The sequence below is a fragment of the Chrysemys picta genome, chromosome 20, assembly GCF_011386835.1.
Source record: "Chrysemys picta bellii isolate R12L10 chromosome 20, ASM1138683v2, whole genome shotgun sequence".
NCBI classification, from domain to species: Eukaryota; Metazoa; Chordata; order Testudines; family Emydidae; genus Chrysemys; species Chrysemys picta.
In genome coordinates, this window is record NC_088810.1 from 19,458,665 (window position 1) to 19,472,528 (window position 13,864).

A 13,864-nucleotide genomic window follows, 5' to 3' on the forward strand; every position below is an offset into this window, starting at 1 on the left:
CGACCTCGCTTTGACCTTGTCAAGCCTCAGGGAGGAGAGTGGGTCCCTGGTTTTCTCCCTCGGACGCTTTCATCACGCCCTATAAACCATCCCCTTCTGACACAGCTCCTTCCAGCTGGCCTGCGGGGGGGTGTTGTAACCCTCATCTGCCCTGCCCCCAGCAAACAGCTCCTGCTCCCAGGGGCTACGTCCGGGCCCCCATCAGATACCACTGTGCTAAGGGCGTCGGTCCAGTCAGCGTCTAGACAAACAGATGGGTCCTCTCCTCTCCCAAGGGGGTGAGGCAGGACAAGGCTGGCTTTAATGCGCAGGGGGAGGTAGAAGGAATATCTAACATACACACACATGCTGCACTGCCGCTGGATTTTACATCAGGGCTGGAAATTATTACAGCCCTTCGTAACCTGTGAGGTCAGGCAAACAAATACCGAGGTGAGGTTGACCCATCCTCAGGCTTCAGGGCAGGAGCTGGGGGCTCTGGGAGAGGAGGGTCAGGAAGAAATTATTATGATCATTTATTATTTGTATTATGGTAGCACCTTGGAGCCCCTGTCACACACCAGCCTGCACTAGGTGCTGTTCAAACCCAGAACAAAAAGGCAGCTCTCTGCCCCAAAGAGATTGCAATTTAAGTACATTATTGTTACAGGCAGGGGCCCATTGTGCCGTGCCGACACGGAGGAACAGACAGTCGCCTCCCTGAAGCGTTTACAGGCTGCGTACACAAAGGGTGACCAGCTCTGTTTTACACCTGGGGAAACTGAGGCACAGAGAGAGGGCGTGATTTGGCCGAGGTCACTCAGAGAGCCTGTGGCTGAGCCCAGACCTGGGTCTCTTGAGGGCCAAGTGAGTATCGGAGCCACCAGAGTATCCGGCCTCTCTCAAGAAGGATGTGTGGGGCACGTTCCCCTCTTCTGGAGCATCCAGATGGGTTGGTCGTTAGGGTCAGGTGGGCCGGGCCACTCCCGTGATGGACTCTTGTATTCCTTCAGCACCCGACTACTTCATCCTCCTCAGTGACACAGCTCACCCGGAGCAGCCGTGGGGCGCGGTCCCACCAGCGGCTGTGGTTCCCACCCACTCGTCCGTTTGGGTCCCATCCAGCCCCTCCCTCACCCCATAACCATGGAGCCCAGATGCCCACCAAGGAGCGTTTACCTGCACAGCAAGGGGAAGGGACGCAGGCACCGAGGTGGGGTGTCCCTAACCCTGGCTGGTGCCATGAGGAGAAACAGCTGCATCTCGGCCACGCCTCGGCAGGGAAGGTGTTAACGGCCAGCCCTGGGCTGTCATGTTCCCTTAAGAGTCTGCGGCAGCGAGTCATGGTGATCGATGGATCGATGACCTCGCCTTGACCTTCACTTTGTGCTGGATCCAAGAGAGAGAGAGAGAGGCCGAGGGGGCAGAGACATCGGGAGACCCTCCTGCTTCTTCCCCCACAGACAGACGGCAGCCATCAGTGACTAAGCGAGCCTGGTTAAAACCAGTATGTGGGTCATCCAGAACCCCTCGGCGTCTTCGTCAGAGCCAGGCTGTCCTGAAGTGCACAGCTGTGTATTAGCATGTTTGACGGCCTCCCTGTGATTGTGCGCACACGCTTGTGTGTCTACACACGCATGTGCGCACTTGTGTCTCTACGCGTGACTGCATTTGTGTAGGACTACACGGGTGTGTTGTGATGCCAATCACTAGCTCTTTTCATCAGCAGATCTCAGCGCACTTTACAAAGGAGGTCAGGCTCCGTAGCTTGGGGAAACCGAGGCAGCGAGGGGCAGTGACTTGCTCACACCCACCCAGCAGCAGAGTGGAGAGTAGAATCCAGCTGTCGTGAGCCTAAGTCCAGTGCTCTACCCATTAGCTCACCCTGCTCTGAAGACAGAGCCGTTCATTCGTGTGTGACGGTGGCGACATATACGTCTGGGTCTACGTGCCACGGTGCATGGCTGGGCTTGTTTAGGTGCATCTGCGCTGCTAGGCTGCACATGCAGCCACTCCCCCAGTGGGAATGGTCACATGCAAAGCCGGGAATCAAACCCTCAACTCCAGCCACCCAAGCCAAACACCTGGGCCTCAAGACCACCCTGCCTCCCACCCTGGACCCCATGCGCTCAGGGATATTTAAAGTGACCCAGGAGCCTTTGCAAAACCAGGGAGCTGTTTGTTACTTTCCAATCTGACCATTCTTAGCTTAGCACCCAGAGGCAGAAGTTAAACCACAAGCCAGTGCCGTGATGAACCAGGCAAGCTGCGTTGGATCCCCGCTCTGGCTCTCTCCCTCCCCTTCCTCGTCTGTCTTCCTGGGGTTTTCTACTGTCACGTGTGGGTGCTTCAGTCGTTGGGCGTCTCTCTGCTCTGTTGATTCAGGGTTGGTTTCAGCCACTTGTTTAATGACCCTCTTCATTCCGCCCAGGCCCTCCCATGCCGCATGGCTCCTGGGGTACTTTGGCAGGAGACTTAAACTGGTGGTGGTTGGTTTGTTTTTTTTTTTTTTACAATACAGCGGGAAATTGAGGCACGCATCCGTTTCCTACAAATAACACAGCAAATTCCCGCTTCATTCCACGGGGCTGGGAAAAGAACCCAGGTCTCCTGATTCTCTGCGGCGCATGCTACCTACCAGACCACGCTGTCTGAGAGAATCAAACCCTAGTCAATTTCCTGATTCTGCAACTTGGGTCCTTGGAAGAAACTTCAGAAGGGACCTTAGTGCGTAGAAGGGCTGGAGGCCAGAATCTGGGGAGGGGGGCAGCATCTGGAGGGCGGGAGCAGAACACAGGAAGATCGTCTTTCCTGAACTCCCCAGCAAAGGTGAGCTTGTTCATTATCCGTGGTGCAGAAACTTGGCATTATTTATTCACATATGACTAGCTGTTGTCTTGCAGCTATAAATTATCGCCGGCATAAAAAAACACTTGAAGAGCTAATGCGAAGACTACAAATTAGCAGAAATTTTTTTTTTTTTGTGATCGGCTGTGCCATTGGCGGAGTTCTTTAAAATGCCATTCTGTCTGGCATAATTGTATAGTAGGTATTTCCATTCAAGCAGCGAGAACGCCTCCTGAAAATATGAAGACTTGGTAAAATCTAATTGACAGGGAGAATAATAAGAGTTCAATGCCAAGCTGTTCGAGAGGGGAGAATGAGACTCCGGGATTCTTCAGTGGGGGAGACTGAGGTACAAAGGGAACAATCACACGCCAGCATTTTACCACATAAACTACAATAAGGCTGAACTTCGGATGAATACAGAAAAGGACGAGAGAGAGGGAGAGAGAGAAACAGGATAGATAGATGGTGAAGGGGGAAATAAAGAGGAAGAGAATCAGAGAGAGACGAAGGGGAAGGTAAAGCAGAGGAGGGATGGCGCAAGACAGGCAAGGAAGGACTGAAAGGGAAGCGCAACGCGCTTCAGTCTCCCTGGACACTCAATAACAGACTTAAAAGTGGCCATTCTTCAACAAAAAAACTTCAAAAACAAACTCCAACGAGAAACAGCAGAACTGGAATTCATTTGCAAACTGGACACCATCAAATTAGGCCTGAATAAAGACTGGGAGTGGTTGGGTCACTACAAAAAGTAATTTTCCCTCTGCTGATACTCACTCCTTCTTGTCAACTGTTGAGAATAGGCCACTTCCACCTTAATTGAATTGGCCTTGTTAACACTGACACCCCCCCACACACACTTGGTAAGGCAGCTCCCATCTTTTCATGTGCTGTAATATATATACGGCTGACTGTATTTTTCATCCATGCATCTGACGAAGTGGGTTTTAGCCCAGGAAAGCTTATGCCCAAATAAATCTGTTCGTCTCTCCGGTGCCACAAGGACTCTTCCTTGCTTTTGCAGCTTCGAATGCCCTTCAGTGACTCCGGAGCAGAGCTGGGTGGGAACCGGAGTTTCCCTTTCGCGGGAAATTCTCTGATGGCAACATTTGTTCTGCGGAGGATGAAAATGTAAAACTGGGGAAACCAGTGAATTTAAACCGGCCTGTGCCTGACAGGGCAGAGAGGTTAGGATGTCTCCCCAGCTACCCCTCTGGGATTTCAGGGCCATTATTTCCAGGCTTCTGATTTGAACGCAAATATGAATGAGTTCCGGGAGAGCCAGACGAATGGAGCCGATGGGGAAGAACTACTGAGTTAGAAAAGGAAAATCCGGGTTCCTTGACGCCCCCTCCCATCCAGCAGCTCCGATTCCCTTTTGGATTCATAATAAGCTTAATTCCCTGTTGAGTCAACAGCATGCTTCAGTGCTTCAGCCCTTCCCTTCCCGCTCCGAGGGGCTGGCCTCTGTCAAAGGCCCCGCGGGACAGGAAAGCCCTGTCCCTTTTCTTTACATTTCCCCCGATTAAATCCCCTCTTCTCCTGCCAGTTCGACACCCTCGGCCAGAGCCCGGGGTCACCCTGCCGGTGCACCGTGGTGCTGTGCACCAAAGGCTCTGCTGAAATCGTCAGCATCAGTCTGGGAGCAGAGTCGGGAGGTAGATTCGCAGGGGGCTGTGGGGTTATTTACCATGGGCACCCCGGGCGCCTCCAGCACCCATGGGCGCCACTCCCGATGGTTGGGACTCAGGAGATCTGGGTTCACTTCTGTGCTCTTCCAGACACTCGTTGGGTGGGTCCCGTAGCTGCTCTGTGGTCCTGCCCCATAAAACAGAGACACCAGCTCTGCCCTGCCTCGCAGGGGCGCTGTGAGGCGACTGTGAGCAGGGCTCAGATACTATGGGGTGGGGGGCCACCTAAGACACAGCAAGCGCCCTCAAGCTGGGACTGAACATTGGGGGCTATTTTAAAAATTGCCTGGAGACATTGAAACTTCTTGGGGGCTATTCCTGGCTCTACCACTGGCTTCCTGTGTGCCCTCGGACAATTCATAACTGATTGTCACGGGTAGCATCTAGGAGCCCCAGGCATGGACCGACCAGGACCTCAAGGGGCCAGGGTGTTGTACAAAGACAGAACAAAACAAAGGGGTCTGCCCCCCGCCCCAGGAACTTGCAGCCTCAGTATCCCCAGGGATAAATTGAAAGGCCAGGTCGACCTGCTTCCTAAGGCTTGGAAGGATTCGATATGTATCGATAGGTGTCGGTGAATGCCAATTTCACCGCAGGCACAACACCCCCTCACCGCCAGGAAAAAATATCGCCTGGAACTTTACCGATCGGCAAAGTAAGAAAACTGCTGCTTGAAAACGTATGAGAGGCTGCCGTTAAATAATTACCGTCCAGAATGTCCCGCAGCGCTGAAACTTTGATCGATACAAAGTTGGGAGGGGGGGAGGTGAACGCTTAAAAGTGCTGCATGACTATGACCACGCAAATGGATCAAAATCGAGAAAAAGGCTTAAAATAAACGTCGACGTGATCCGTTGGAACGATAACAAAAAAAATCTAATTCTGCCAAGTCTTCGTACAAGACAAAGTGCTTTGAAATCAGCCAGGCCGCTGCCGCAGGCACCTCAAGGTGACAGAAGGAATATGAAGCCAGAAGAGGAGATTTTAGCCCCGTGATGGGTCCAACTGTCTCCTGGTGAGCTCTCCAAACGCCATCCATCTTCTGGGGGAGGGAGGGGGGAACCCTGCAACGCTAACTTCCAAACCCCTTCCATTCCCGTAAGTGGCCATTAATTCCCGTCGGATCGGCGCAAGAGTACAGTGCATGGAAATCAAATGACTTCATTGTGATTAAAGTTTATGGCCGCGCGGGGAGCGACAGGATGAATAATCATTGGCCACTTAGCGGAAAGTGGCGCTGAGACTTCAGCCCATTTGCGGCGGCCTCGGCAGAGATTTCGCTAGCCCACCAGGAGGGGCCCGATCCCGCCTCCCTCTTTTCCACGAGCCGCTTGAGCGAAACGCCCCCCTCCCCCACGGGCCGAAGGGGCCTCAGCCTTTTTGTACAAGGGTGAATGTCGCCCAGAGAAAGGGAAGGATCACAACTCCCAGTGGAAAGGCAGCCACCTCTGGGGCGGAACACAGCAGCCATTTAAACGGCACTGCGTGACGGTTTAGGACAGGAGAGCCTCAGGCCCCATCCTGGGGGATTTTGACGGAGGCAGAATGGGGATTTAACGTGACTGGGTTTTAACGTGACGGGGCTCCCTCAGAAATGGCCCACAGGCCTGCGAGTGCAGGTCCCTATTGTGCAGGCTTTATCTTGCTGCGGGCGCCGGGCAGCAGCTGACAGCAGCAAGAAAAGGGAGCCTGTCGTGTGCAAAAAGGCCCCGATGCAGCAGGGCGTTCCCCTGATCTCTCTGCTTCTCCAGCCCAGAGAAAGGAGGGTCCTGGTGAACGGCTGTGGATAGGGGGGGACAGCCAGGTGGTGGGGACAGAGGGGGCAGAGCTGGGGATACAGAGAAGGAAGAAGGAAGATTTGTATCACCCTCCTTCCTAGAAAAATCTCCAGGCCATTTATGTTTCTCCTCATTTTCCTGCACTGTCCCAGTTGTCTGTCTCGGCCTACCACCTATCAAAAGAACATAAGAACGGCCCTACTGGGTCAGACCAAAGGTCCTTCTAGCCCAGTATCCTGTCTTCCGACAGTGGCCAGTGGCAAGTGCCCCAGAGGGAATGAACAGAACAGGTGATCATCAAGTGATCCGATCATCCGTCCCCTGTCACCCATTCCCAGTTCTCTTCATCTCAGGCTGCATCCGCCCAAGGCGTGCTTGACCGGCACGCGAGACCAGCAAAGCACTCCGAGTGTGGATGCCACCCATCCCCGACAAGGCAGTTTTTGCCCAGGTTGAGTTTGATCCACCACACCCGAAGGAACCCAGCCAGGCTGGCTGAAGTGCGGCGTTGCTGGTCTAACTGCGTCTACACCGGCAGCTTCTACCGGCAGAGCAAAGTCAGTCAAGGATTGCAGGCCTGCCCGGCAGAACTGGGCCAGGGGAAGCGGTAGTGTAGACCCAGCCTAAGAGTGTTTGTTCTTCGGAGCAGGGAGCAGCTCTTTCTTCCGTGTTTATATAGCTCCTGGCCCAACGGGATCATGGTCCTGGGACCGGGGTGTGGAGGCGCTACCCTGACACAGATATTAAACAATCATCAGACTGAAAGAAAAGGGAAGAGCAGGACGAAAATTTCATCCAAACTTCTTTTCCGGGGAGTTGGGTGCAGAAATGTCCATTTGGGTCAGATTTTTTTCCTGGATAAAATACAGCTCTGTTATCGGTCATCATCCTGTAAACCCCTCCCCGCGCCAGCGGGTTTAAGTGGCTTTTGCTTATTCGGTGAGACAGACAATCCTCAGCCCGACTTAGCGAAAAAAAGCGAGCTGGGAGGGCTCTTTGGGGAGAGAGGATCAAGGGTGTGGGCTGAGCAGTCTGGAGAGAGGACCCTAGAAGTAGCCCTTCAAGGATGAGGGCCTGCAGCTGAACCTGAGACTAGCTAGTTCAGTCTTTGGGCAGACAAATGAGCCCAGATGGGCTACAGCAAAACCTCCTGAGTGGCCAACCCTCCTGATTGGTTGAAGGGACCCAACAGGGCTGTTGTTAGCAGGTCGCTGGCTGCTCAATGCTTATGATCGCTCCTGTGTCTGCCTCATTCCCAGACTCATTCCCAGCCTTGCTCCAGTCCTACTTGGGTCCTGACTCTGGCTCTGACCTTGGACGTTGTTCCTGACCGCTGAATCCCGCTCTAACCACTAGGCCTGACCGCCCGCATCCCAGTCAGGAGGCTTTCCTTCCCAACTGACTGCCCCCACCTCAGGCAAACAGCCCAGGCCTTGCAGCGGGAGGTTTGATTTCCTGTCTCCTTATCTCAGCTCCGACACCTGCCAGGCCTGTTAACAGCCAGAAGTGCTGCATGTTACGCATTGCCGTGGAGAGTCTGGGTCAAAGAAGCTGCATCGAAGGGGGAGGAGGGGGTAAATGGTTTGATGGTTTAGGGACTGGGAGTCCGAATTTCCTAGTTCTTTGAGGGAGTGGGGTTTAGTGATTAGAGCAGGGGACTGGGAGTCAGGACGCCTTGGTTCTGTTCCTGTCTCTGCCACTCACTGCTGGGTGACCTTGGGCCAGTCACATCTCCCTGTGCCTCAGTTTTCCCCATCTGTAAAATGGGGGTGATGATACTGACCTACCGGGAGTGCAGGGGGAAGGTGAAATGGTTCAGGGCGCCAGTCATTGATTTAGGAACCGGGCAGGGGGGCCTGGGAGCAGAAAGCTCTGTGCAGCCATCTGTTGCTTTGCTAAATAGACGCACGAAGGAGGCAAAACGCTTCAGGTCCCTTGTTTTTTTTTTTTAATGCATCCTTGAGGCACAGCGCAGTGCGGTCCATATTCAACCCACTTCCTCACCGTGCTGGGCAACAGCAGACTCCTCCCCATCTTCTTCGCCCCTGGCCTCCCCTTCCACCCCCCGACCCTGGCTGAGGTCAGAGAAGACCGAGTCCCACGCCTCCTCCAGCTCTCTCCGCCGCTCCTCGTACGCCTCCTTCTCCGCCAGCTGGTTGCCCTCCAGCCAGGAGCTGGCCTCCTCACACAGCTCCAGCACCCTCTTCTTGGCCCGAACATCAAGGGCCTGGCCTCCCTCCGCAGCCCTCTTCAGGTGGAGAGCACACGACTCCAAAGAGTTCATGGCTGCGATCTTCTCCTGCTGTGCCTCGTCTTGTGCCCTGTGCTCCTCGGCCTCCCGCACCATCTGCTCCACCTCCTCTCTGTCCAGCCGGCCCCTGGTGTCGGTGATGGTGAGCTGGCTTGTGTTGCCAGTATCCGTGTCCCGCGCCGACACGGTCAGGATGTTGTTGGTGTCGATGGAGAAGCTGACCTGGATGACGGGCTCTCCGCGCAGCGCCGGGGGAAGGCCGCTTAGGATGAAGGTGCCCAACAGGTGGTTGTTTTTGCTCATGGATCTCTCCCCTTCGTAGACCTCGAACACAACCGTCTCTTGGTCGTCTTCTGCCGTGGTGAATTCCATGGTTTCCTGGGTCGGAACCGGAGAATTGCGTTTGACCACGGTGGCCATCACCCCTCCTACCGTGTCAATCCCCAGAGACAGCGGGGTCACGTCCAGGAGGAGAACGTTTTGCAGATCCTGGGACCTGTTGCCTGTCAAGATGGCCGCCTGCACAGCCGCCCCGTAGGCTACAGCCTCGTCTGGGTTGATCTTCTTGCTCAGTTCCCGCCCACTGAAGAACTCCTGCAGCAGCGTCTGGACTTTGGGGATGCGGGTTGAGCCTCCCACCAGCACGATGTCATGGATCTGATCCTTGTTCATGTTGGCGTCCCGCAGCGCCTTCCCTAAGGGCTTTAAGGTGGCCTGGAAGAGGTCGGAGCACAGGTCCTCGAAGCGAGCCCGGGTGACGGTGGTGTGGAAATCCACCCCTTTGTACAGGGAGTCAACGGAGATGGCGGCAGCGGTGCCGGAAGAGAGCGTGCGCTTGGCCCTCTCGCAAGCCGCCCTTAGCCTCTGCACGGCCTTCTTGTCCTGGCTGAGGTCCTCCTTGTGTTTCCTCCTGAACTCCCGCACCAAGTGATCCACCAGCCGGTTGTCGAAATCCTCCCCGCCCAGGTGGGTGTCCCCCGCCGTGGCCTTCACCTCGAAGATGCCGTCGTCCACCCCGAGGATGGACACGTCGAAGGTGCCGCCACCCAGGTCGAAGATGAGGATGTTGCGCTTCCCTTCCCCTTTGCGGCTGGCCTCCAGGCCGTAAGCAATGGCTGCTGCCGTGGGCTCATTGAGGATCTTCAGGACGTGGAGGCCAGCGATCGTCCCAGCATCTATGGTGGCCCGGCGCTGGGAGTCGTTGAAATAGGCTGGCACCGTGATGACGGCCTGGGTGATGGGGCAGCCTAGGTAGGCCTCAGCCGTCTGCTTCATCTTGGCGAGCACTATGGCGGAGATCTCCTCAGGGTAGAAGGCCTTCTCCTTCCCCTTGAAGGACACCTGCACCTTGAGCTTCCCGGTATCGCTCACCACCTGAAAGGGCCAGTGCCTCGTGTCCAGCTGAACCATGGGGTCCTCAACCATTCGGCCGATCAGCCGCTTGGCATCAAAGACGGTGTTCTGGGGGTTGAGGGCCGCCTGGTTCTTGGCTGGGTCCCCCACCAGGCGCTCCGTGTCTGTGAAAGCCACGTAGCTGGGCGTGGTCCGGTTCCCTTGGTCGTTGGCGATGATCTCCACCTTGCCGTGCTGGCAGACCCCCACGCAGGAGTAGGTCGTGCCTAGGTCTATCCCCACGGCCGGTCCCTTGGCCCTACGCATGGTCGGGGCCGAGGCTGCAGTGCAAAAAGAGATCTGCTCCTGGGGCTTTCTGGAGACGCAGAACTGCTCCCATGGGTTGTTCCCTGCCCCTGGCCCCCACCTCAGTTGGTTGGTAAATTGACTTCCATGGGCCTTGTTCTCCTGGACAACCTATTAATATTGTCTCTGCCCCCAGCCGGGTGGCAGGAGCTTCCCCACCTCAGCTCCTCTGGGGACCTGGCGGCCCTTACCTCGACACGTGTCACAATAGGGTCAAGCCACCAGCCTGCTGCTCCATCCTGCTGTCCATTAGGGCTTGCCACCCTTTGGGTGTTATTGGCAGCTCTGGAAATGGAGTATTCCCACTGTCCTACGAAAGCATGACTGTGCTGGGGGGGCAGGAGGCGGCCTGGGAGTGAATGTGAGAGGAGGCGGGGCGCATTGGGGCATCAAGGGGGACATGAACAGAAAGAGGGGGCCTTGGGTCATACATAGGCTTGGCAGAATTCAATGTTGATATTTTTATAATTTCGACAGATGCTATCGGTTTCTTTCAGATCTATATTTTTTTCCGATTCGCAGCCATTTCAACGTCACCCTGGTGTGAAATTTGGGTGGTGGGCCTATTTTTCCATTTTTACCCATTTCAATTTTCACCGTTGTGGAAAATGCCGGGAGCGGGGGGGAGGCGAGGGGGTGTCAGACAATGATTTCATGACAGTAGACGCGGAGAATGAAAAAGTTAAAAGCTTTATACCCCGTTAACACAAACGATCAACGTCGCATGTCAAAATATACAAAGTAAATATCCTGAAATCAACAGATTGTACCTGGTTTTACTATTCATTTGTGAGTCCATTTGTAACCAGCCTAATTCAAAAGTCTGAATCACTGGATTTTGACACTAATAAATTCTCAAGCAGCGTTTTTCTTACTTTATCTATCTGTATATTTCGATTATTATTGAAGGAAATATTTTTGGTTGTTGGTTTGTGTGTGTGCAGTGAAATCAATGTCTACCGATAAAAAGCGGATCCTTCCAAGTCTCGTTATTTATATTATTATAGACAAGCGCCTGACGGTCAGGATATGAACCCAACCAGCTCTCACAGAATGCTTTAAAAGGGAAGGCAGTACCATTATCCTCATTTTATATATGGGGAAACTGAGGCACACAAGAGAGACATGACACGCTCACAGTCCTCCAGTAGCAGAGCCAGGCCAAGAACCCAGGTCTCCTGAATGCCAGGTCAGTGCTTTATCCACTAGGTGACTCTCCTTCTCCTGGCTGTAAGAAGAGCCATTCATGGCTACTGACATGCAGGAAGCAGTTGTAGCAAATTGGAAATAGTTAGTGCCTACTTTGGGTGGCTCTTTGGGCCAATCCCAGATGGGTACGAGCACCTAGATTCTAGAGGATGGACACTGTAGAGATGCAAGAGAGAGAGACAGATTGGTAAGAGAGGATAGATGGACAGAGATCAAAGGGATGGGCAGACAGAGAAAAGACAGGATGGATAGTTCGCTACCCCTGAGAGTGGCAGGTGAGGAACCTTCCCCCCGAGGCCTTTCTCAGTGCTACCAACTCTCACGATGTTATTGCAAGACTCTCCATATTTGATGTTTGAATCCCCAGCTCCTGGAGTCTTGTGATTATGGGGAAATCTTGACTTTCGGTTAACTCCCCCCCCCCCCAGGCTATTTCTCGCTCATGCAGCTGCAGAGAAAAGCTGGGGAATGTGACCCCCTAGAAGCTCTGAAATCAAAAAGCAAAGAACCCAGTGTGATTTTGGTGGGGTGAGGGAGGGGCGGCTGACTCATGATATTTAGAGCACTCGGGCCAGGCCGCCCCACTCACGCCCCAGCCCTTCCCCATCAAAGGCGTTACTGATCCCAGATCTCCCCCCTCCCCGCACCCCCACCACCCCCGTTGCGGATTCATCCCATGAAGGGTCGTTCTGAAAACATGCAGGGTGTCGTGGGGTGGATGTGAGTTCCTAGGATGGAGTTGATTTTTGCAGAGAGGGGGGCGGTGGGAGGGTGGATTCACGTGCTCTCCCCTTCCCCAGTGTGAACGAGGAAACCCACAGCTCCAGTCAATCTAATTAAAACCGCTTGTCTTTGCACTTTGATCTGCCTTCCCCGTCAACCTGCGCTGGGTCACTGGCGAGTTAAGAGACATATGAACTCGCCCATCCCCACGCTTCGAGTGGCGGGGGAGCACGAAGGAGGACTGGGGGGGGCATTAAAAGGAAACTGTTGATGCTGGGGGGGGAAGAAAGGCCCCCTTTTCTCCGCACGTCCTCCCCCCCTCGCCCTCCCCAAGCCGACATGAACGACAGGCTTCCCCCCCGCCCAAACATGGGTTGCATTAAAGTCCCAAGCCCGGGTCAGGTTGGAGAAGGAAAAAGGATACTACGGCTTTACAGTAGCGCGAACTATAGAGCCACTGTTTCGGCGGTGACCCCGGGGGTCAAAGGTGAAGGGTTTCCCAGGAGCGTCTTTGATGAGAGCCATCTTTGATGAGAAAGGAACCTCTATACAGATGTCCCATAATTACCATGAGAATGTGCAGCACATGGTCGAGAAACGCAGACCCGAAAGGGAGGTTTAATGGAATGTAATTAAAACGGCCCCTGTTCAGCGTTTTCGCTCGCACTTTCTCTCTCGCTCGGGCCCCACGTTAACCTTTTCAAGGCTCGGTTCGTGACAAGCGGCGCAGAGAGCTGGCGCGGCCCCATGCCCGCCCACGCCACCCCATTCCAGCCCCCCACCCCCCGTCCTCTGGGAAGCTCCAGCCAGGCTGTGGGGAGAAAGCCACCGGCTCTGCGTAAACACCTCCCCAGCCGATTGGAGCTGGAAATCTAGGTCTTGCCTGTCGCATCTCGCGATCCCTGCCTCAGCAGAGGGACACCGTTCCACTTGCAACTTATCAGCTATGGGCCCTGGGTTTTGCTAACACTGGACTTTTCTAAGGCACCAGGCAAGCTTGGGATATGTGTGTGTGTCTATGTGTGTTAGGAGAGAGATTGTCCTTTTTCTCGGGGTCGTTTTTAAAGGGGTGACTGGAATGAGCCGACGGCTAAAATCCCAGTGGAGGAGCGGCTTCAGCCAGGCTCCGTTCCCGCACCAGTCCCCCTCTACAGCTCTCTCCTGGAAGTGCTCGGAAAGGGATGTTGCTCTGGGCTCTCTGAAGGCCTGCGATCACTGCTACTAGCAAGGGCTGCAGAACGGCACCTAAACGATTCCCGCGTCAGATGGAAACTAAACTCCCTTCTTATCTCTAGAGGGGGGATCATTCCAGGCAGTGGCATCAGTTCAGATATTTCTTGGGGGGCGGGGGGGAGAAGGGGCAAATTCAAGTCCCTCCCCTCCCGTGCCAGCTGGGACCCTATACCGGTCCCATTCGCCCTCGCCTTCCAGAGACGCCGGGTCTCCCTCAGTCGGGGAGGTTCCCCTCTCTTGTGGGGGGTAATAGCTCAGTGGTTTGAGCATTGGCCTGCTAAATCCAGGGTTGTGAGTTCAATCCTTGAGGGGGTCATTTAGGGATCTGAGGCAAAAAAAATAGTTGGGGATTGGTCCTGCCTTGAGCAGGGAGTTGGACTAGATGACCTCCTGAGGTCCCTTCCAACCTTGATATTCTATGATTCTCTTATCCTCAGATGGTGCTGCCGGGAGTT

At 54.5% G+C, this 13,864-nt stretch overlaps 1 protein-coding gene across 1 annotated transcript; it reads right to left on the reverse strand.

Moving 5' to 3' along the window:
- Positions 1–7,229: 7,229 nt before the first annotated feature.
- LOC101936175 (heat shock 70 kDa protein 1A-like) lies at positions 7,230–10,811 on the reverse strand. Its single transcript, XM_005293799.2, has one exon. It carries the CDS (start codon positions 10,203–10,205, stop codon positions 8,283–8,285), a length of 1,923 nt encoding a protein of 640 aa, XP_005293856.1. The 5' UTR covers positions 10,206–10,811; the 3' UTR covers positions 7,230–8,282.
- Positions 10,812–13,864: the final 3,053 nt, after the last annotated feature.

What these genes read in the sequence shown, in the direction of transcription:
- LOC101936175 (XM_005293799.2), bottom strand. Translation starts at nt 10,205, where the DNA reads ATGCGTAGGGCCAAGGGACCGGCCGTGGGGATAGACCTAGGCACGACC.